Source organism: Opisthocomus hoazin, chromosome 11 (assembly GCF_030867145.1).
Source record: "Opisthocomus hoazin isolate bOpiHoa1 chromosome 11, bOpiHoa1.hap1, whole genome shotgun sequence".
Lineage (NCBI taxonomy): Eukaryota > Metazoa > Chordata > Aves > Opisthocomiformes > Opisthocomidae > Opisthocomus > Opisthocomus hoazin.
Window position 1 is genome coordinate 13,173,606 of NC_134424.1, and position 23,707 is coordinate 13,197,312.

Below are 23,707 nucleotides of genomic sequence, written 5' to 3' on the forward strand. Positions count from 1 at the left end.
AAGCTCAGGCTGAAGACCCTCTTCTTTCACTGCCTCCTGCATCAATAAGCTCACTGGAGACTGACAAGTCAATTTGAAGCAAATGCCTTAATGCCTTTCAGAAAAGGAAGTATTTACATGAGTATTATGTGTTTATTAGCTTTCTGAAAGATTTGTTTAATTTCTGAAGGCCTCTGCCTCTGTTTTCTGCTCCAAATCAGAGATGGGATGGGCTCCTCACCAGTGCTGGACACTGCAGCATGTGGGAAGGTGTGAGCCCACCTCACCCTTGTTCGCTCTCACCCGCCAGCAGGTGATGCTGCTGGAGACAGACACAGAAATAGTATGTCCTCCCTGCTGCTAAACTGTCTGGGTTAGGAAAAAACCCCATAATTAAAAGATCTCCTAGATGCTTTCACTCTGCAGGCAGCCCACATGGAGGAGCAATGCTGGGTCTTGAGCCCGCGGGAGGAAGATGCAGGTGACAGGAATTTGGATGGCTCTTCTGCTTGCGCAAGGTGCAAATGTGCCAACCTAATCCCTCTTCCGTGATTTTCCTGAGCTTGTGGCAGCTTGCTCAGGTGGGGACCTCGCTGCGGTGGTCCACAACCCTCCCTGCAATCCCACTGCTATAGGAAGGGACCACTTCAGTAGCCTATTTTAATATCCAACCCCCACAGACTGGGAGACGGCGACCTTTGTCTGCCTCAGCTTTCCTCTCTGCCCTATAAGAAAGGCATTCAGCCTTGGAGGTAAAACTTACACTCAAATCACAAGATGAAACAGATACAGTTTTCAGGAGTGTTTCGGTTTTGGAAGTCAGTGCACCATTTAATTAAGTGGTGTCACAAGGCATTACGGCTGATGCCTGCATTTATGAGAGCTATTGAAACTCGTCTGAGTAAGGACTGCTTTTTTTTGCACTTGTACAGCACCCAGCACCGCAGGGCGTCATCACAGACCTTGGTCCAAGGTACTGCAGGATCTAAAAGTAATAATTAACTCTAATCCCAGACTGTTAGGCAGCACAGTTTTGCAGAGGAGGAGATGGGAGAAAGCACATGGATGGAGAATGTGGGTGAGACAATACACAAGACGACATTAATAGTGGGTTTACATAGCAAATGTTGTGTGAAGCCTTGATTTTCTGCTTGGGTGTTTTTTAAGGTTTAATGAAAAAAATATTAATGAACTAGTAAACACTTCCAATTGTTGTAACAGTTCACATTGAAGAAAACTATACTTGTTTTGTAATGAATCAAGTACACATTCTTTTCAACAAGTGCGCAAAGCTCATTAATTAAACATACTGGATTTCAAAGCTCCCAATGTTTAATTATTTGTTTAACAAGCAGTACATCTAACCCACCATTCAGACACACAAACAACTAAACCAACAGGAAGAAGCATCAAAGCAGGACAATCAACATCTGGAAAAGCCAACAGACTGTGCCTGTATTGTCAGTAACATGTAAAACAAACATTCCACTGCAGAACAAACACACAGAGGAAGCACATCCAAGCACATCGTGCAGATTCCTGCTCAACACAGAGGCTTCCTTGCCCTGAGAACATGCTTATCACAGCAAGGGAGCCTGTTCACTTTTTTCTTCCCCTACCTTTTTCCATTCCCCAACCAAATCAAGCCTGATGCATGGAGGGCATGTGTCTGCCCTCCATATGTATGTAGTCTTCATTTCGCCTGTGGATGGAGAGCAAAGGCGGGATGGAGACACCTGAGCTACCTGAGAAGCAGAGTAAGCTGTCCTAGAATTTGCCATGCTACCTGGATGCCGATCAAATCGCCATCTAGATCAGCTGCTGCACTGCAGCGTATTTTGTAGCTAAACCTTGGAGGTTAGCTTTCAATGTCCATCTGATGGAGCCTTAGCTTTGCACCATCGCTCTCATCCTTTCTGACAGCTCTGGTTTTCCCAAGAAGAAAACGCAATGCTTAGGCTGGAAGGGAGCTGTGGAGTGCTCCAGCTAAGCCCATGATTTGGACCACCAACAGACAGGGCCATGGGGCACAGTGCAGAGTAAAGCTGCTCTGCAGTATTGGCAAGCTTTACACTGTCAACATTTCATACAAGCCTATGGTCTAAGGCTTTTTCAGGAGGACTACTTCCACATCAGATGAGAAACAACAGGAACCAAAAGGAGAGGGTTCACCCTCAGCACTGGTTCCATCGTTATGTTCCTCACGAGTCTGAAATATATCTCAACACATGCTTACGCTTAGTAACTTCTGTACACTCTTCTCTGTCTGAGTAGTCCTCAGCATCCCTTCTTTCACACCTCCTGTACAGATACAGTAAGTACACTGCGTTTTCCAGGACAACAGGAAAATTATAAAACCATTAGATATAGTATCCAGCAGAAGTATCTCTCCACCCTTGGTGTTTTACGTATGGAGCATGTACCTAAGAATTACAGATGGATTCTGTCTCTCTCTTACCACAAGGGAGTCTTGTCCTGAACACACAAGTCCATCAGCTTCCCTATTCCTTCTCAAGATTAGGAAAATCATTTTTCTTTCAGCATTTGCTGGGTAGTTTTTATTCACTTTTATTCACTCACACAAAGAGTGCAGCAAACTGAAAGCCTTCTCCTCCCACATCAGAGACACATTTGCAGAGCTGAGATATTTTTAGAATAGTACACACACAGAGTTATATTGTTTGTTGTCTTGCTCAGGAAAAAAAAAAGAAACAGGCAATTTTCTATACTAAAATTATTTGTGCTTTATTGCTGGGCAGCAGAGAACTAGTCGTCTTGCTGAAGCCATTTAAAATCTTTTCTGTACTCCAGAGATGACAAACAAAATGACCTGGTACATATCAGAGCAGTCGTTAATTCTGTCCGACAAGGCAAACTGTTTCTGTCAGTGTTAAGAGCCAATTCATCTCTAATGGATACAAACACGGTTCTTTTGGCTTTAGAAGACTTGCCCATTTCTTATGCTGTTGCTGAATTTGGCTCTGAATTACAGTTCCTTAAAAGTCTTCCTGGAACATCATGCTGCTCATGAAAACACACTGAAAAAACCCCATCTGACTGTTTGTGTTGCACAATAACGAGCTCTTCATAGGCTGCATTTACAAACAGCAGTCACTGTGGCCAGACTAGAAATGTGTCTCCTGGGACACCATGCAATGAAAGGGGGCAAGACAGTATGAAACCTGCACATACCATAGTCATTTCCCAAGCTGCCTGGGGTTGGGTTGCTTTGTCATTCTTACTGCAAAAATCAGGATGCTGCTGCGGCATGGCTGGTGGAAGCCAAGGCCCATGAAAGAGGAATATGGAGCCCAGTTCCTCCTCCACAAAGCTCATACACAACAGTGTTCCATTTTCTTCCTCAGCCCCTTCTGCAATGCCACCTCCCACGCCAGCCCTCAAGAATATTAATAGGCAGCTGAAGGGAATGCCCTTCTCTATTGGGCTACTGGGATCAACCATTTGAAAATGCTGCACAAAGCCGGCGTAGATGGTTGAGTAGCTGTTGAGTTCCTCTGCAAAAGAGTTTCTTCTGCTGATGGGTGAAACAATTCCTATCTAACCTCTTTTCCCATGGGATGAAAATCACAATATAAATGAGAGATATAATCAGTGAGGCACAATTTACGGTGCCTCTAATTACTCCTATAATCCAGCACTAAGTGATTTTATTTAAGGTCCTATAATAATTATTAACTGTTATTCTTGCACTGTTGCATTAAGATTTTGCCCTCTTTCATGAGGAGCAGATAATTTCCTGAAGTATCATTGAGGTGACTTTATTTAGCATCAGAGTTGGTCTTCAAAGACTTATTCTGGTGTGACACAGAACTAGTATCAGTGCTCAGCTATTGCAGAAAAAATTGCAAGGACTTTGCCGGAGTTAATCCAGGGTGTTGCTAGTTCACTTGACCTATATGCTGCTGATCTTTTAAGAACAGAGAAGGGCCTCTTTTCTGCTCTCCACATATGACTTCAGATACCACCAATGGTAGCTAAGGTTTCACACTCACTGGAAGAGGAGAGCAGCCAAGAACAATCTCCCTACTGTTTTAATTTAGCTTTAAAAACATATCTACAATTTTCTTCGCTTGTTTTAGTAGCATAAAATCAAAAAAAAGGGTGCAAACTTAAATTTTTTCCCAGATGAAAACAACGATGAAAGTCCGTTTGCATTAACTTTCTGATCCAAGTTCCAGCTTTCAAACAGCTGGGGCACCAATTCAAAATGTCAAGTTTTTCGATGAAAAAGCCAGCACTGGAGTGGAACTTCACACTCCCCTTCCCCTTCCCTGCTCATTTATTCCAAAGCACGGCTGGCATGTGGGTTGGCTCTCCAACACGCACATGCTATTAAGTCCTAAATGACAGCTTGTTTAACTAGAAAACATTTCCATTTTTTCCTTAACAAAGGCCATTCATTTCTTGCTCTTCTATTTGCTTAAAGACGGTTTCATTTGCCCTGTCTGAGAGTTTGCACAACCCGCCTGATTGTTCTCCTCCAAATAGCGCTGCAAGTTAATGACCCACCTCTTGATCTCTGAGCAGGGAGCCTTGCCCCGCGCACTGCAGCATCATCAAGCGAGCTAGTTACATTGCAAAATCCATACGTGTGCCTTGAATATTTTTATGCTTGAGAAAACAATTGAATCAATTCATCTCAGGAAAGACAGTCCTAATTCTTCCCTGCTAACAGTAGATTAGGCATCAAGAAGAAAAGATTAAAGCTGGGTCATGTATCAACTCCCTCCATGCTGTTGACGAATGTCTTGGGGGACAGGCACAACTTCCTTTCAAGCTGTCTTCAAAAGTTCCCCTCCATGCAGACCACCCATTGGGAACCCACAGCAATAACAAAAAAAAAAAAAAAGAATTTAGAAGAGCCTTTTTTCACCCAGTGTATTTACATGTTAAAATAAACACGAGCTCCCATATAGAGCAAGGGTTCCCGGTGGGTTCTGTTTAGTCTGTGAGATTCTTGGCACCAGAGTACAGTATTTCCCTATTCCAAAGCAATCTTGGCACAGATTATTTTGGTTATACAATTTTTTTAGCGACTGGCAAATGAATAATAATCATGCTTCTAAAAAAGTGGGAATCATGTTCTAAGGCACCAGCAAGGCGTTTTACCAATTAATCTGCCAGAAGAGCATTTGCAAACCAGAGCTCCCAAACTCCTGCATTCAGGGTCAGTTCTCCCCACGGGTTGCACTTCCAGTTCCCAATCAACCTGTCCGAAGGGAGCTTTCCCACAGAGTTAAAGAGATTTTTGCTTTTTGCTTTGCTCCTTCCCATTGCCACATGGCAGTGCCACCCTCATTAGAGTGGATTTGTCCCCATTCTTGACAAGGCATGATGAAATGCCACTCTTGCAGCGCTGACAGCTTTTTATACCCACTTTGCACCAGCTCAGTGGTTGAGCAGCAGGTGGATTATTTGAAATAAGGGTAGGCTTTTTTTGTTTGTTTTTTTTAACAGGGTACATCCACACAGAGCTATAGCTCACTGAAACCCTGAAAGGCCCGACCAGGAGCAACGCAATTAAGAAAAAAAGCCTTCTGATTAAGCAGGTCTGGCAGGGAGCATTACTGGGTGCCAGGCCAGAGTCCCACGGCTGCCAGCTGGCTCTTGGCTGGGTGGTATTCAGACGGTGCATGGGAAAAGTAGCATGGCAGAAAATAGCTCTACTAAATCCGTCTTGCAGCAAAAGCTGTCGTCCCTTCTTGGTAGAGATTGATTTCAGTGTTATTGTTTCAGCTGTTTTTTCGCACTTGATACACTTTCCTCTGTAATCCTCCTCCCTGCAACGCTGAAATCCTCACTACATATATATTTACCAAACAAGTCAGGACCAAACAGGCAGGTTATTGCTTTCTGTGCTCTGTTACTCATTTCAGGCTGTGGCTGGTTGACAGTAGACAATGAATACTAGCTGGCAGGTCGGTGCTTCAGTACACAACGCACAGGTACAAGCATTGAGCTGTCGAAGGTTACAGACCTGTACGTTGCTTCTGGGCTGTGCAAGCTACTCTGCTATCGGTCAGCAAGGGAGTATTTGCAGCTCAGAGAAAGCTCTCTTCAAAATCTGGGCAGAATAGGCGCAAGGTTCATGAAAAGGCATGGGACTGCAGTCAAAATAACAGGTCGTATCAGGCAGTGTCAGCTCCGAACAGCCCCCAGCCTCCACTCCCTCCCCCCAGTGCCCCACCGAACTGCGCACGAGCCTGGCACCGCTGCGGATCAGGCTGCTTACTTCTCACATCAGCCGAGCTGCCAGGGTCTCCCAGCACGCTTTGTCGTTGATAAACTCAGAACCAGAAAAGGAATGCAGTGTGGAGAACGTCAATTTTAAGCAATCGCAGTTGAGAGCACTAGTCTTTGTATGATCTACAATTCAGCACTTTTTTTTTTTTTAATTTCTGAATCTAAAAAAGGATTCTTCAATTGGAGAGTACTGCCAAGCCCAGAATAAATCTCAGCGTTAGAGATGCTGTGGGTATAACAGCCTTCCCCATGCATTGAATCTGCAGATGGTATAGTCAGAGAAATTAACCCCTGAGTGCCACATGACGGGCTCTGTGGCACCAGTTTTAATGCGGTAGGAAATCTCACCTCCTGGTTAAAACAGGTTGTTCCCACTCATGGGGTAATACTGACAGAGGGTGGAGTAAAGCACAGGCTTAGCTGGTACAGAATAACTTTTCTGCGTTGTTTGTGAAGTGGCCAAGTTTCCAGGGGCAATCCTGAATACAAATTCAGCCAAAGGACACGTAACTACCAAACTAGTCAACCAGCATGTAATTATCTGACCTATGGTTGTTCGTTTTCCACCCACAACCACATTCCTTAGCAGCTCCAAAGACAACTGCTTAGCATTTGGACACAAGAAGAAGCTATACAGTTGCAATTTAGCCTTTGTTATTTTTCTGCCTCATCCCTTTAAGTATTGGTAAGATACGTTATTCTAAGCTGCTCTCTTCACTGGCTGACTCTTCCTCAGCCTGTGAAGAGCGATTCACAGCAACTGTTTTGCATTCTTTTGGAGCTCAGGGCTTTTCGTCTACAGTCTCTCTGGAAGTGGGTTGCTAGCACGTTTGGATTTTGCCACAAGTAACCTGAGATGCAGTGAGGTGTTTTTCCTGAGATCCACAATGGATCTGTGGCAGAGCTGAGTGTGGTTTCCAAACACCTTCTTGCACAGTCTAGTACTGCAACGCATAAAGAGCCACATCCTCTGATCTGAATCGTACACAACTGATCGTATGATTAATGGGAAGGATGACCTGCAAAACATATCCGTGGCTACTGAAATTGCTGCTCTATGGAAACATAACAGACTGTAGGCTAGACCTAAAGCTATGTGAAATCCAGGGAAGTCTTCAGAATACCGAGCAAAAAAACTTTTCTAGTTCAGATCACTAAAATTTGGCCACAGCTGGCACAGACCAAGATACACTGTCATCTGAGGACTGGCTGTTGCTTACAGAAATGGGTTGATGAGTTCTCATCTGATGTCTTTTAGTGCATTATGAAACCGAAACATCTCCACTACATCCGGCTCCCAGACCGCCAGACTGCACAGAAGGCTTCTCAGTGGGCTCCACACACCCTCAGATAAGACTTCTTCCATCCAGCCTTAGGTTTAGTGAGAACTTTTGCAATCCTCATTTTGTTTTTATAAAGAAGGAAGATGCTCAAGGCTGAAAGAAATGTTACTGTGATGCTGAAAAATCTCTTCTGGGTTGGAGAGTGAACCAGAGACTACACAGATGCTCTGCTCTACTAACAGGCTCAGAAATCAAGAGACTCATACTGCCAGAGGCTTTCAATTATGAAGATTAATTTTTTAAGATTTTGAGATAATTTTCCTAAACCATCAGCCATGATTCTCATAGTTCCCCTTTATCAGCTAAAATGAAACTTTCTTCTCACTTCCACGATGAAGTTAGTGACATTTAGCTACCGCCTTCAGAGGGTGCAAGCATGTATTCTGTGTATAGAGATGTAGAGCTCAAGAGAGTAAGAAATAAAGCTGCAAACCACCTAAGAATCACAATATAAACATGGTTTAAATTAAAGGCATTCTGAAATTAAAGAGCAGCTGCAGTGCTGAGCTGGGAGTGCACACATCGGCACCGTCCCTGATGCAGCAAGAAGCGAAGGTGAGGGCATCTGGCATACACGAGATTGACCCGATGCCTCAACACGGGGAGGAGAGGCAGAACAGGAAAAGTCCAAGGGTTACTTGGTAGACAAATGAGAGACGTCAGTTAACATTAATGCTCTGCCAGGCTCTGCAGACAAGGTGTGAGACCAAAAGAGAAATGCTCTTAACCAACATGTTATAACTAATAGATGGAGAAGAGAAAAACACTGGCACTGGAATATATAGCCCAGAAGTGAGCAGAAATACACTGGAACAAAAAGTGAGAAGTTTCTAAGAGTCAGAGGAGCAAGAGCCTGGGAGAGCCTGCTCAGCTACAACAGTGGTTGCTAGCAACAAAACTTGGTTAAAAACTGAGCTTTGACCATTCATGGAAAAGACACCCGGAAGCTATTTGCAGGAACAAAAGACCAGATAACCCAGGGAGGGTCTTCCTGTCTGTGCTTCTAGCAAGAGTATGTTTCAATAGATAAACATATGTCCTGTTTCACATTCCAAACGTATGTGCAACAGGAGGAACATGATTAACTGAACAAAACAAACACTGTAACCAAATATGCTTCTCTGCAACACTCAGACTGACTGAAGAGAGAAGAATCTGAGTACGTGAATCGAAAAAGCACACATTTTCCCTTCGTTCATTGTCTGGTTTGCTACTGAGGCTTGTTGCTGCAATATTCAATGTCTTGTTTGCAGTCACTGCTAGAGAACATTTATGGTTTTTAACAGTCTCTGCATCTTTGGTAATAAGAAAGATGTCTATTCATTTTAGGACTTGTGAGACAGTCCCTTAAATGGCTCCTGGTCTGTAACAAATAGAGCTACTCCCAGGAAAATCAACAGGGCTACTTATCCATGGAGGAAATGAACCCATTTGAATCAGGCACACAAGCTCTGTAACAACACGCCACACTTTATGAATCAGCAAATAAAGACTCAAACAATGAACCGTAGAACTACAAAGTATAAAAAGCCGTATACAGGCTGCTTCTGCATCTTTGTTTTGGCAAGCGTAACTCCGGCCCCAACCCTCAACCTGATCTAAGAGGGTGGACCATTAAGGGGCATCCACCAAAGACTGCGAGCTGTGGGGGGCTGATACCTCACTTGCAGGGAACCTGTTGTTGGCTTAGACCCTCTAACAGCTCATGATGCTTTACAAGGCACTAATAAACGCAGTGCAGTGGGTTTGCCTGGGGCAGGCCCAGGGAATCTGTTAATAGCAACATTTGGTGAAAAACAGGATGAGACTGCCAGTTTTGATCAAAGCACACAAATGCATGGAGCTTAAGTGAGCCTTCCCATGACTTCAGACCGCTCCTTATGTTGTGAGGAAAATCAATTCTCTCATTTGAAGTTTTGGAAAGTTTTGCTTGCTTTAGTGAATAATTTCCCCTGATACCACAGCTGTTCAGTTCAGCAAGAGCAATTTTATTCAGTGGTTTCCAGTGCAGGTAGGGCACAAAGTGCATTAAAAATGAAGATGAAATGGCAGTTTTAGGCCATTTATTGACTGGTTACATATTTTACTTCTCTTTGTAAAGCTGCTTGTCCTTTGCCTTTGTTCGGTGCAAATAAGAGCTCTCTTTGAATACCGCACTTCTTAATAAGGCTTTTCCTCCAGGTTAGTGATGAACTGACCTGAGATGGACTGCGCTCCTTTAACTCATTATCTATCTAAAAAGGTATTGAAGGAAATCAGACTATGTTTCAATCCAACAGGAGTTACAGATACAAAATATATTTTCTCCTGTACTTTTCAAATGGTGTTCAGTAACTTGGAACAGTCATTTGTAACTCAATAGGATGACAAACTCCACATCTGTATGAAGATACATTTATAGGTGAGGAATCATCAGTAATTATCTTCTGAAACAACCTCCTCCAAATTAGACACACCTGACAAATAAACAATAGGAAAGCTAGTCACATTAATGAAATGCTGTTGCTATGGAAAAATTGTCCCTGTAAAAGTGAAAATAAATACACGCTTCCTTTTCCTCATTGTGCAAAGACATTAAAAAGCATCTCCCTGAAGATGAAGCTGTTCCTAATTGTAGATACCATTAAAATCTGTCTGCTTTTTAGGGTCATTTCTTCACCCACTTCAATACCTTCTCTGCTTTAATTTTGGAAACAACATCCCAAACTCTAGCAGCTAGGATGCTCTTCAGTTCATGAAGAATAATTGAAGCTGGAAGGGACATATGGAGATTATCTAGTCCAAGCCCCTACTCAAAGTGTTTCCCATTCAGTCAGGTTGTTCAGGGCCTTGCTGAGTTGAGCTTTAAATATCTAGAGTTCTAGATATTTCCCCACCTCTCTGGGTCCTGCTCCAGCACTTGACTGCCCTCATGGTGAAAACATTTTTCCTTGTATCTAATTGAGATTTCTCATGCTGTGACTTGTGTCATTTCCCTCTCATCCCATCACCGTACACCTCCAAGAGGAGTCTGGCTCTGCTGTCTCCACATTGTCCCACTGGGGACTTGCAGCCAGCAAAAAGATCCCATCTTAGCAGTCTCTTCCAAGGCTAAATAAACCCAGTTTTATCAGCCTCTCCTTGTACATCTTGTTCTCCAGTACCCTAATTGTTTTGACAGCACTCCTCTGGCCTTGCTCCAGTATGTCAATGTTTCCCTTTTACTGGGGAGCAAATTGGACCCAGTGCCTCAGATGTGGTCTCAAAAAAGCTGAATGGAAGAGAATAATCACTTCCCTTGAGTTGCTGGCTATAATCTTTCCAATACAGCTCAGTATGTGGTGGCCTTCTTCACCACAAGGTCACACTGTTGACCCATGTTCAACTTGTCTGCAAGGATACCCAGGTCCTTTTTGGCAAAGCTGCTTTCTATTCATTCAGTGCCCAGTCTTTAATGCTGAAGGGGGTTACTCGACCCCAGATGTAGAGTTTCACAAGCACCTTTGTTAAAACTTCATAAGGTCCCTTCCAGTCTATTTCTTCAGCCCGTCAAGGTTCCTGTGAATAGCAGCCTTCCAGCATATGCTCACTTTCCACAATTTGGTACCCCTGTAAAGTTGCTGAAAGTGCTTTCCATGCCATCATCCACACCATTAATGAAAAAGGTCCTAGATGGTATATGCAACATCTACTTATTTTTTTTCCATTAGAGAATACAGATTCCTCTGACACTTCTTGAGGCCAAAGTCCTTGCTGACATGAACTAATGTCCTGCCATAGATGTCAGTAAAAGAAATGACCCTTGCAACAAAGTTTAAAGCAAGTCTGATGTCTGCCCAGTAGCCCCAGATAATAGACATAGCTAGCAACGTGAAATGATCTCTCAGCCTTAGCTTTTTAATAACCATCTGGTCCTCGTCCTTCCACCCTCAACCATCTTGCATGCAGATGTACTCCTACAACTAGCAAAGCTGGTTATGGGAGAGCAAGTAAGCTGTTGAAAACATTACACGAGGTTGCCAACCCTCCTTCACTAATAGAAAATGCAGTTGCAAGTTACACGCCCAAATCTGCTTTCTGATGCGGTGACAGAGTCATTTCGGATTTACCTGAGCAGCTGTAAAAGCAGAATTTGACCCTTGATATGGGGATTGACTTATGCATGTAAAAACTGAGTACAGATGACAATTGCACAGATCTTTGAGATAACAAACCAACAGATTGTAAAATGAAATAAGCTTAGTTTAGTCAAGACTATTTTCTCTTTAGTTTCCCTTATCCACCAAAGTGAATCTTTTGTCCAAATAGAGGATGTTTTATTCCTCATTATCAGGACCGCTCGTCCAAAATTCCTATCACTTAGTCCCAACATTATTGGCACCCTAGACAAATGTAATGGCCCACTCATCTTTATCACGGAGGGTATCTCTCATCTGAGAGGCAGAACCACGGAAGGGAAGCCAGAAGGACTCAACCCTCATGGGAAGAAGGAAGCCTTTCAAGTTTCCCAAATGAATGACATCTCTTTCCTCTGTCATGCAGTCTGTCTGTTAACAGTTAACAGTGACAGGTTGAGGAGCACGGTCTGGAAGGTGGCCAGTGCCGACAGCTCCACGCTCAAAGTCGCTGTGCTCAAAAGGGAGCACTCTGTTCCTTCTACTGCTGCGTCCCCTCTCACTGGGGCCCGTTGTTACAGCCTCACGCCTCCTTGTGTGAAGGCCAACAGGGAGGCTTTGTTCAAGCAGCAGCTGCTGAGAAGATGTACTATCTCATGGAATGACCCACTGACATTTCTCCCTCTGCTCATTAGTAAGCAGTGAATAATTGGGAGAACTAGGGCGGATTGCACGGCCCACTTCTTTCAGAGTAAAAAGCCAGCTCCTCAGATCTCAGTGTGCCCCAAAAGGGATTCCCTCACAAAGTGGGCTTGCAGCAAAGCCAGGGGAGCGGGCTCTGTAGCTCCTTATTCTCATCACATGATGGAGCAAGGAAAAAGAACAGCTCATGCCAGCAGGTAGACAGGACAAGGCTGGAGTAAAGGGTGTCCCAGCTCCACTTAGAGCTCAAACCCACACCTCAGCTGCATCAAGAGCAAGCTCAGCTCAGCCAGGACCTGTGCCAAAGACCCTGTTTGACTAGATGATATGGCATTGTTTATTAACCTGCTGTTATAGGGTGGATCTACAGCAGGGAGGAAATGGTTGAGTGATTGGAAGGAGTCGAGGAATGAGGGAACTGACGAAACCACAACCATTCTTTTGCAACCTTTACTGCAGTCCAACATTATCAGCTAGTGATGTCCACACACAGGGGCAGTGATGAAGGAGCACTGGCATTGCCTTCCCCCCCATCCAAACAATGCCTGCATCCAGCGCTGTGTTATAGCACAGAACTTGCATGTCTGTCTTATATCACTGACTATACCACAATTAAAGCTGACTTAAAAAAAATAATTGGTCAGATAAACTAATAGATTGCTTTGATCAGCCTAGGTTTGGTTTGGCATGTTTTTATAGCACACATTAGATGACACTACATGTCTGATTTCAGGTGCTCTTGTTTCTATGTGTCTGTGCTAAAGGTGTATGCGTTCCTCACAATTTCCAACCCACCTTGCCTAAAAACTAGGTCCAGGACCATGTTTTCCTCACTTTTACATCAGGATGGATCCAGCATTACTCTTGGGAAGTCCATGAAACAAAGAAAGTCTCATCCCCTGAGTGGAGAGCAAACACCTCTGAGTATCCCTTGCCCCTTTCCTAACCCAAATGTTTTAAGCACAACACTCCACTGCAGCTTGTGTGTGCACTGTGAGATACATCAGCTGTGTGCAGCCTTACTGGCTCGCTATTTTCAGTTTGCTATGGTCTAGCTGCTTCCTGGCTCAACAGCGTTGTTTCACCTGCTTTCACAAGACAAATAAAATAAAAGCTGTGCTCGCATTTTCGAGTCCCAGCTTGTGGCTTCCTCTAGAGCATGAGACACTGTCGGTTATTTGCTTTCATGATTCACCTAGCCTTTTCTTGCTTTTGTGTAGTTGATCTCCTCAAACAGAAACTCTGCTTACTACCCTGAAAGATGGCATGTGGTGCAGGCAGAGATGTATGATCCCAGTGTGAATGAAGGGTGAGCACTAAAGTGGCAGAATCACCGCTGGGATGACTTCACCAGGGCAAGACTGGCCTGCAGTACTCTGTAATGAGCTTCTCAAAAAACCCAATAACAGCTTGCACACCTCCGTTTAATAAAACCCACCTCAAAGTACTTACAATTGCCTGTTGTGCCCCAGGATACCCTCCTTGGGCCACACTATATTCTGATACAATTATAGGCACATTTCAGCATCTTCGTATTGTAGAAGGTGTCTCCAGACCACTTGTTCCCACACAAGCTGTGGCCGCTCTGGGAGGTACTATCTCACGTACACCAACAGAGCCCAACTCCATGCAGCAGTCTGGGAGAAAGCAAGAGAAAATACACTATCCAGTGTTATTTCGCCTATAATTTCAGAGAGGCTCAAACCGAATGACCTGTTTTCCTTAGCAACCTGTCACCGATGCCCTGAGATCCAGTGCCACAAGACCAGTTGTCACTCCAGAAGAGCTGGAGGTGGGAAGAGACTGGTTTCACTCTGGCTGGAGCTCATCGGTGGGAGGCAGGCTGGTCACCCAGTTCACCTCAGGTTACTCTTGCTTTTTGGTCTTCAAGTTCATAATTCACATCTGTGTTGGGAGAAGTGCACACTGTAGCCCCACTTTACACGAGAATCCCCACAATGGAAACAGAGTTAGAACAGGGTGGCAGAAGTAAGTTTACTCATTAGCTCTTTGTTTTACAGGAGGACATGCTCCAAGTTCTTACAGTTTTCTCACTGCCTAAGGAATTACATGGTGTACTGCGGTATCTGAACTCTCACCCTGCTATTACACACTGTGGTTTCACCTCCTGCGTGCCCCACACATGCTAAGCATTCCTTACCACTGCCCTGGAAGGCAGATAAGCCTGACTGCTACCTTCGTTCAACATCTGGAGAAGGAAAGGCTAGGGAGAGCTACGCTGGCTTGGGACCATATTGAATACGAAGTCAAAACAGGGATAAAACGGCACTGGCAGTGCTCTGCCAGCCAGGCCAAAGAGCCGTCTCTTCCGGGATCCCCCTGCTGAGAGGAACCTACAGCAGATGCTTGCAAGAGAGAGCATGAGAGGTGGGGCAGACCAGCACAGCTCTTCGCTGGTATATCCCTTCAGTTTCTGTCTCTGCCCGCACGCCACGCAGCAGGCATCACTGCCTGCTTTTGCTGTCACAGCCGTGTTTACGACCCAGTCTTTCCCCGAGTTAAAAGGGGAGAATGGATGAATTCCAGACAGGGCTCATGGGTCCGTATGACACTTAACACAGATCAAAGGTCAAAGAATTATTTAAGTGTTCCCTTATATTCGCGTTGTTTTTACTCTGTCGTGAGCTTTCAGTCTAGCAGTTTCCAGAGCTATATGCACCAAGATTTATGTTCATACACTTGTATCATGGTGGGACAGATTAATCACTCCTTAGCAGCTCTCTCTCCACTCCAAATGAATTATCATAAAAGACTGAAAGACAGACAACTCAAGCTAATTTGAAGAAGAGGACTAATTTCCCCATAGGAATGTACCTGTGAAGTTTAATCTGAAGCTCTGAAGAACTTCCTTCTTTGCTTGGCAATTCTAACGAACTATCAGCAGCAAATGCCCCCACAGCAGTCCTCATCTGACAAAAACGAACAGGCTCAGAGTCTTCAGATTGGAACTGTTAGTAAAGATATTAAAAGAAAGAGTTTTCCTGACTCTTGAAGAGTGGGATTTTATGCAGAGGAAATACACAGCAAGAAATGGGAACTCAACCTCGCAGCTGGGTTCTGACTCTCTTCCTGCCTTTGCAGTCACCACTGCAGTTTGTGAACTGTAACATCATTCTCCACCCACACTATGACACTTTTGTGTGGGAAACACTCTGGTTTTGCAGGACTACAGATCTTGCTGCCTGCTAGCCACAATACCCTACTACGGGAGCTCTGCCTACAGCGTGCAGTAGGTTCAGGACCTGTATTTACGCATGTGGGCTGGGCAGCACTATGAATTTTTCCTGGGAAAACAACTTTCATCACTTCAGAAAAGCCCCAGAGAGGATGCACAAACACAGGTACACAGCTAGTGCTATATTCTCTTTCCTAGCCAAGCAGAGCATCGGTCTGAGGATGAGCGCATCAGTAGCAGTCCAGCTGCTCCTAGTGTGGCTGCTGGCATGGTTCAGGCAGTGCAACTTCGTGTGCAAGCAAATCCCAGTTCTGTGTGAGGTCCTTCCTGCTGTGGGAGGCATGAATGAGAACAGGGAGAACAGTCATTTTGCACTCCTGCAAATACTAACGTGTCCAGACCTATGGTTATTTCCAGTACTGCATACAGAAGATTTTATTTCCAGCAACGTTCAAGTACTATGCTGAAAGCCAGGAGCCCTTCTCCAAAGAAAAAAAAAAATGCCCACAACCCATTGTAAGCCTCCTGACAAAGGAAATGCAAACAATGAGAGCCATTCTTTCCCATCTCTCTGCAGAAAAGCAGTTTAAACCTTTCCTGCTCTGGGGCGTTAGACTCGGTCAGAGGAAGCAGAAAGAGACCAGATTGCTGTGGGTAAGTGGGTCCGCACCCAGCCTTGCTAACAGTCACCAAGGCACAGCTGTGCTGCTCTGCGAGCAAACCAGCGTCGAACGGTTCTTGCCAAGTCTTTCCTGACTCCATCCCTGGAGACTGCCCCAAAGCCTGCCTCATCACATCATCGGGGAGTGCTGCTCTCCAGGAACATTCCCTCACGCTGGTATGCATGAGCTGTTGCTTCTCACTCACAGTGCTACCCTAATTCTTGCTCTTATTAATGCTGACATCCTTCTTAGTCATTTCCCCTCTCCCAGTTTGACCATGTTTAGTCCTTTTTAACCTTTCTGTGTAGATCAATCCTTCCCAGTGCTATGAATAAATAAAAGCCTTCTGTTCTCATCAACAAAATGGTCTTTTAACAGTAGCAAGAACAACACAGCAATCACAGGGAAAAAAAACAAAACCAAAACAGCTAATATTTGACGCATTTAAAAATCTCTGCTCCAGCTATTTTCTACTTTTTAGAAATCAGTGCTTCGTTAAATAGAGAAAACATTGAGAAAATTAATGAGGAGCCCAAGCAGCAGCAGGTGTCTGAGAGGGACCTGCTAACCCAACAGAATTGCTCACCACACACAAAGCAGCAGTGGGGCTGAAAAAGAAAGTTGAACTTCAGTTAAAACATCTAAGGAATATGAATAACCTGTTAGAGCTGCAACCTTTCCCTTTGCTTTGGTCTGACATTACACATAACTCAAGAGTGGGAAGTTCAACAGCATCAAAGAGGGTCAGAGAGTCAGAGGTCTCCGTGTACCAGGACAGGTAGAGGTTTTATTCCACCTGGAGAGTGAGTGAGGTTGGAGGGGCTGTCCTCAAGCAAATCGAAGGGCTAGGAACTGCCGCCAGGTTAGGGCTCAGTATTTCACTTTCCTCATCTTCCTCATCAATCCAAGTGAAAAAGAGGGCCACTGCCACTACTGTTAAAAAATCTAAGAGAGAAGTAAACATATTTCTGTGGCCCTTGCATCTTGGAAATGCTTTTGTAACTGCTGTTAGTTGACATGTACTTTTGAAAGTGAAATTGCAATTGTTCTGGGCTCTGGCCATGTAATGCAACCGTAGAGAATAATATCTCAGCAAATGAGATGTTATAGAAAGAGAGACGAGGATAGCTGGAACATCATGTGCTTTACCAACTGAAAATGCTTGGTATGAGAAAACAAAGCCACATTCTCTATCCTTTATTCTCATTTTCCTCGGCTCTCAGCTTTACAGATCCCTAAAAATACTGCATTATAACTAAAGGAGCTGCAATCTGCCTGTGACTCACTGAAGAATTACAATATCACTCCAGTTTGATGAATCTCCCATGGGTATTCCTTCTAAGAGGGCTTTTCTAAACTGATTGCCAATAACCTAATAAGTTTGTCTGCCTCTTTTTTTCTGTCATCAGAATGTTGCCATAACAAAATAATAGTAATATATAAAGGAAACTGAAAAAGTGAGATGTCATTTCAAAACACCTAGAGCTCGCAGAAATGCATAGCAAGGTCATCCCAGCAGCCTTCACTCTGCCTTCATGAACCTGCACACCAAGTAAACCCAGAAATCATGGGAAACGGTTACCTGCTGATTAAAAACACCATATAAGAGACCACAGAAAAATGCTGCATTACAAAGAAACACTATTTTCCTCTTTCATGAGATTGATATAAAACAATGCAATTTACTAATTTTAGATGTAAGGTAGGGTTAAGAGGTCTTCTGGAATTAAATTTTCACCACCGTCATAGAAAATTGGTAATACATATCTATGAGGTCCAGTGGTCTTGGGATTACTATGAAATACCCCAAAGAGTAAATGTACAAATCCTGATATACTAAGAGAACTGAGCCAGTGATACCTTATATGGGGCAATACTCAGACACAAATGTGGGTGAATACTGCTACTCTGTGAAGTGCCAGCCTTTTTGCTGAAGCCTTGCACAGCAGGAAACAGAGGTGCAGAGCAGCCTTCGGCAAGATTTAGAGCCAGTGCTAAGCTCCTACAGACTCAGCAATATAAATGGAAATTAATTTTTCTTCTTTTGACTGACTGATAGACACAATATAAATCAGTCAAGTCACGCATACTACAGCCCTAGTAACTTCCCAACTCATTTGGGAAATCATGCTAGCCACACTGTGGAACCGCATTAATAATCTCATGGATAATGCGCCTATATGGGGAATTTTATCCATGAGAATTCCGGAATCACAATAAATGCCCAGGTCAGGAAATCTATGCCAAGCTCATAAGACTAAGAGGGAACAGAAAGCAATTATTTTGCTAACACAGCTGAATAATTAATATTACTCAAAGATATGGAAAGGATGAGATGCAAAGGGGGAACACACTGGTGAAGTGATTTGGAATGGACAAAATGGTGGACAAAAGCTATAAAATTCCCAGTCTGATCTGAGCAAATTTGGCAATGGAGGTATTTATGTCCTTCAGCTCTTGCTGGCATTCAGCTTGGGCTGTAACCTGTATTTCACCAAACAAAGTTTATCCTCACCACTTACCTGTTTAGGTGAAAAGATTATTTTATAGGGCATAGAATATGTTAATTGTCTCTCTAACTTACAGTGAATCTGGGCTCAGTTAAATTAGCTCTTTGTGTAACACAACTGTGTTTCCATTGTTCTGCTTTCGGGTTCCTCTTTACCCTCTCCCCACTGCTGATGAAGAAAACCAAGCTGAATTTACAAACAAAACTGTAAGTTTGGCAGGGAGAATGAAGCTGTTAACTGGCCTGAGCAACACGATTTGTACTAACTGAACTAATTAATCCAGCAACATCAGTCTACAGAAAAAACTCACGAAATATTTATACTTCTTTAGTCAAAAAGACATTCAAGGAAAAAGAGAGCAAATAACTGTCTCATTATCAGCACAAAACATGCCTGACAGGAACCTTCGCCCCAAAGGCCTTTCTCCAGCAACAGAAAAGGCATTCTGCCTATTAAATCCATGTGATAAATAAAATGTTTTCTCATTATCTAGGTTTGTTGCTGAAAATACTGTTATTTTAACTCTACTTCTTAAAACCTTTATCAAGTTTTAAGGGAATGAGGAACTAAGGCACGACATTAAGCATGCACAGTGAGCAACCGCAGTCTCTCAAAGGCCCATGGTGGCTCTGAACAAGTTGCTTGTGTGTCCTGGAGTTCAGTCACTTTTTGTATATAGTATCTGTGGTCTGCTAACAGCAGCTGCAGAGCGGACAGCACATGGTCTTGCCATCGCCTTTCTCATGAACTTTATGCTATACAGATAAGCAGAGAGGAATGGAGACACTTTCTACTGGGACTACTGCAGACTCCTGCTAGTCTATGTCCAACTCAGAAAGACCTATATCGAAATCAATGAACCAACACTTAGAAATATATATGCCTACATAGGGAGAGACTCATGTGGTCAGCAACAATACTTCTGCACAGCAAAACTGTCTTTGTAAAGCCAGTCCTGAATATGACAAGTGATCAATTGTCCAGAAAAAACATGGTTTTTATTTCTTTTCCTTGCAAGATGTCCTGAGGACTAGGTCTTCTCTTTTTCAGGGAAAATATAGGGTTAATTTTTGCACATAAGTGCAGTGCTGTGACTCAAAGGGAGTCATGAGAGCAAGTGCAAGGGGAAGCCTCAGTTACCTGGATTGAGTAAGGTTTTGACTTTCCGCTCATAGACTAAACGGTGCAATGCCTCACATGCATTCAGGATCTTCAAGCTCAAATTAAGCAGTCCTGTCTTTGAGCAGATCTAGAGGAAGGTCTGAGTCTTGGCTTCAGCCAAGTAAACTGCAGTATACTTTCCAGTGTCAGTGGAGGATCTGCCAGAAGGAGATCAGATCTACACTAACTGAAATTCATCCCATTTCAACCTGTCAGCTCAGAATTTGGCCTTGCCTTTTGTCCACTGCCATCTTTAATCCCAGTGATTCCTTTTGCTAATATCTAGAGTGACTCTTGCAGGGAGGCAGCGATCTGCAATGATGAAAACAAAGCAAGGACTTCCAAGAACAAGGAAATTATGAAGCTGCAAGAGTCAAATGTGACAGGAGGCTACCAAAGAACCACGATAGATGGTTCAAATATGTTATTGAGATGTCCCAGTTCATGCGCTGCAGGAGATCTGGTGATATCCAGCATATCTGTGTCACGGAATGGAGCACAGAGCAAGATCTTCAAGCCAGAAGAGGCCAGGACAGTAAGTCTACACAGCACAGCATTGCCCAGACCTACTGGCTGACGGCTGAAGTGGTGTTGCTGTGTTATCACAGCCTTGCATGCACTTAAGCTGCTTTCTCGTCAGAGCTGAGGGGTGTACAGCCAGCTCTGGTGTCTCTGCTGGACTGTGGAAATGTGTCCAAAGAAAGCTCTGTGATGTCTCCATGCCTCTCCATGTCCCACGGGTGCAGCTGTCTAGTTATATCGGTATATATGAAAGCTATTTGTCATTTCAGCCTCCCCTTTGGGATCTTTTAGGACATTGACTATGAATGCAGCAGAAATGGCTCCTAGTCCTTCTTCCACAGTGGACAATACTCCTTCACCCACCCCCCCAAGAGACAGAGAAATAATCTCTTACAGAGAGGTTAAAATAGCACCAGCAATAATGTCAAGGACAAGGCTGAGGAAAACTCAAAGTAAACAGGGATAGCTTTTTACAGATTCAATATGCAGATCTTCACAAAGCAACAGATGATCCCTTTCTCATTTATGCAAGATGTGAATATTTTACTGACTCTTCTTTCACTGCTGAGTAGCTTTAATGGCATTTACTTCAGTAAAGTCCTGAGATGCTGTAAATCATGTTTTAGGCTACTCACCATGGTCATGGGCAAAAACAAACAAGTTAAGTTCTGTCAGCCTCTGGGCCAAGTCATCATAGCGGCCGCAGTGTTCCCCAGCGCCATGAGCGATAAACACGAGGGCCCTAAATGGAGCATTAAGGTATAGATCATTAACTTAGCAATCAACCCACAAAGGCTTCAGAGCTGCAAGCAAAAACAGCATATTCAGTTTAGCAACAGCATTTCAGACATCAGCAAATACATGGCTAGTATGTAATGGCTGAGGTGGGTTTGAACAGAGGGGAAAGGATTGCCATCCTGGCCTACCATCGACCTGGTCTTCACCAGGTGGTAGCAGGACAGACCACATGCAAGTCAGCGGCTCACGGGACAGACACTGCTCTTTCCCATTTGTCTGCCACCGTGGTCTGCTGCAAGTCAAAGATGCAGATAGGCACAAGCATCAGTCCTTGAGGTGGATAACTCTGTCTTGGTCTTGAGATGTCTACACTGCTCCTACAGTGTAAGTCTTGCTATTGATTTCTTTCAGGATTAGCTTTTCTCCTTGGGTTCAGACACAAATATTGTCCTTAACTTTGTAACTTGCATCATTGTCTGATGCTACAGAGCACTCTTAAAGATGAAATTTCAGCTAAAGAATAGGTCTCAAGCAGAGTCCAGAACTTTGGTTGAAGTTTGGAATTTTATCTTTTGATCCCAATTCCGGTAAGTGCAGTTTCTGCCCCAAAACAGTTGCTTCACTTCCGTGATTAAAGTGACTCTTACATAGCCACCGTATGACTACAGACAGGGATGATAAAAAAAACAGTCTAACAGACACTTCTTTTTGAAAGACATGCAAATACTTCTCTTCAAAGATTCCAGTTTCACCAATGATACTTTACTTTTACCAGAATGGCATCAGGTGAGTGTGACTGAAGTTGAATGAACCTTCCCAGCGTTTTTAGTGGGCAAAGTTTGTATAGCATTGGACTAGAACTACAGCAGAAGTAGCAACTAAATTACAGAAGTTTTGCTGAGTTCGACAGGTGACTATTTAAAATCCATCTTTAGCAACATAAATATAACTTGTTCGTTTAAAAGTACCCTCTGGTATTGCAACATCAGCAACTGCAAAATAGTTGGAAGACTACAAGTTAGACATTTTCAGCACATTAACAGTGAAATAGGAAATGAACTGACAACATAAAACAACAGCAGTTTACAGCTAGTGAAATCCTCAGCTTTGTTTTGATTGAGGTTTTGAATATCTTTTTAGACAGTGTATTCACTGCAATGAACTGCTTTGATCTTAATATATTTGAACTTAAAAAATACATTGGATGATGTAGAAACTCCTGTTCTAGCTCTTTGATTAACACCTGCTTCAAAGTATTTGCTCATGCTAGACAATTTGAAAGAGCATCCATCAAAACCAGAAGGATTTTACAGAGCATACTGCAAACACAAAAGCAGCAAAGCAAAGATGCTCTGGTATCTGTCTAATACTAATTAGCAAGGGTGAGGTTAGGTCATGCACCATATTTAACTTGCTGTGCCTTGCAAACGTTCTTTAGTATCACTGAACGTTTCAAAACGATTAGTGTGGAACGATCATTTCTTCCTTTGTCATCCTTCCCAGTCAATACATTTTCAAGTTATCAATGCACTTGCCAGACAGTCCGATTTTCAGAGTGCAGGGTCTATTATCATAGCTCCAAATACTGAAGAAATGGAGACACTGCTCACTCCACACGGGAGAATATTCACTTTCTGCAGCAGAGGCATCATGGCTTTACGTGTTCCACCTCTTCCAGGTACAGGCAGCCCAGCAGAGACCCTATAGCCAGTGCTGGCACAGTGAGTCGTCATTCTATACATGCCCCTGAAAAGTGGAGGCACCATCCAAATGCTTCTGCCTCCACCTACGTGTAATGGTCTGGTATCTCAGCCCTGGTCCTGGGTCACCTGAAGAGACCAACCATTGCAGTCCCCAAGTCTGGGGCTAGCAGATCTGCCAGCATTCAGAAATGCAGCTCGAAGCAAAGACAGGCTGGCAACCCACAGGCTCCGGGCTCTGTGGTACAGCAAAGAGTGGCACTGCGGGCACAGGGCACCAATGCAGAAACTAAGGAAGTGTGAGAGAAAATTTCTGTGTACCCATCACCTTGATACCCAGCAGACTCAGCCAGACTAAGCCTCTCTGCCATATACCTGTTATTACCTGGCTCTTGACAGCTTCCCTGCTCAGTCTCTTACTTTAGCCCTCGGTTACTCTTTAGAGGACCTGTATTTTTTTCTGCTGACTAGGCACAGAGATTCCAGTGCAACTTGGCTGACTGAATACAGCCCTTCATTTCTCATATAAATATTAGTTGAATGTACGCACTGAAATGCATCAAGTGAATGAAACCTAATGGGAAGCTGGCAATGAGATTTCTGCCAGGAAATTCTTGCTCTTATTTCATCCCGCCTGACAGCAAAGCCCTAATTTTACTTTCATTCACACTGGTGCAGCACCATGACTTTGCCTGACAGCATCCTGCCAGATGCTTGGCCCCCTCATCTCCTGTGAAACCAGTGAGAAAAGAAAAAAACTCAGTGCTTCAGAGAGGCAAGGTGTTCCTGCAACCTCTCCTCTGATTTCGTACAACAATTGCCAGGACACCACAGGG

The 23,707-nt window shown here is 43.7% G+C and overlaps 1 protein-coding gene across 3 annotated transcripts in view; it reads right to left on the reverse strand.

Moving 5' to 3' along the window:
- Nucleotides 1-23,707, reverse strand: part of MGLL (monoglyceride lipase) — a 114,700-nt gene that overhangs the window by 28,662 nt on the left and 62,331 nt on the right. For all 3 annotated transcript variants that reach the window (XM_075432592.1, XM_075432594.1, XM_009935115.2), the window contains one exon: nt 21,069-21,175. In XM_075432592.1, coding sequence (XP_075288707.1) covers nt 21,069-21,175 — 107 coding nt within the window. The remainder of the gene's footprint in view (nt 1-21,068; nt 21,176-23,707) is intronic.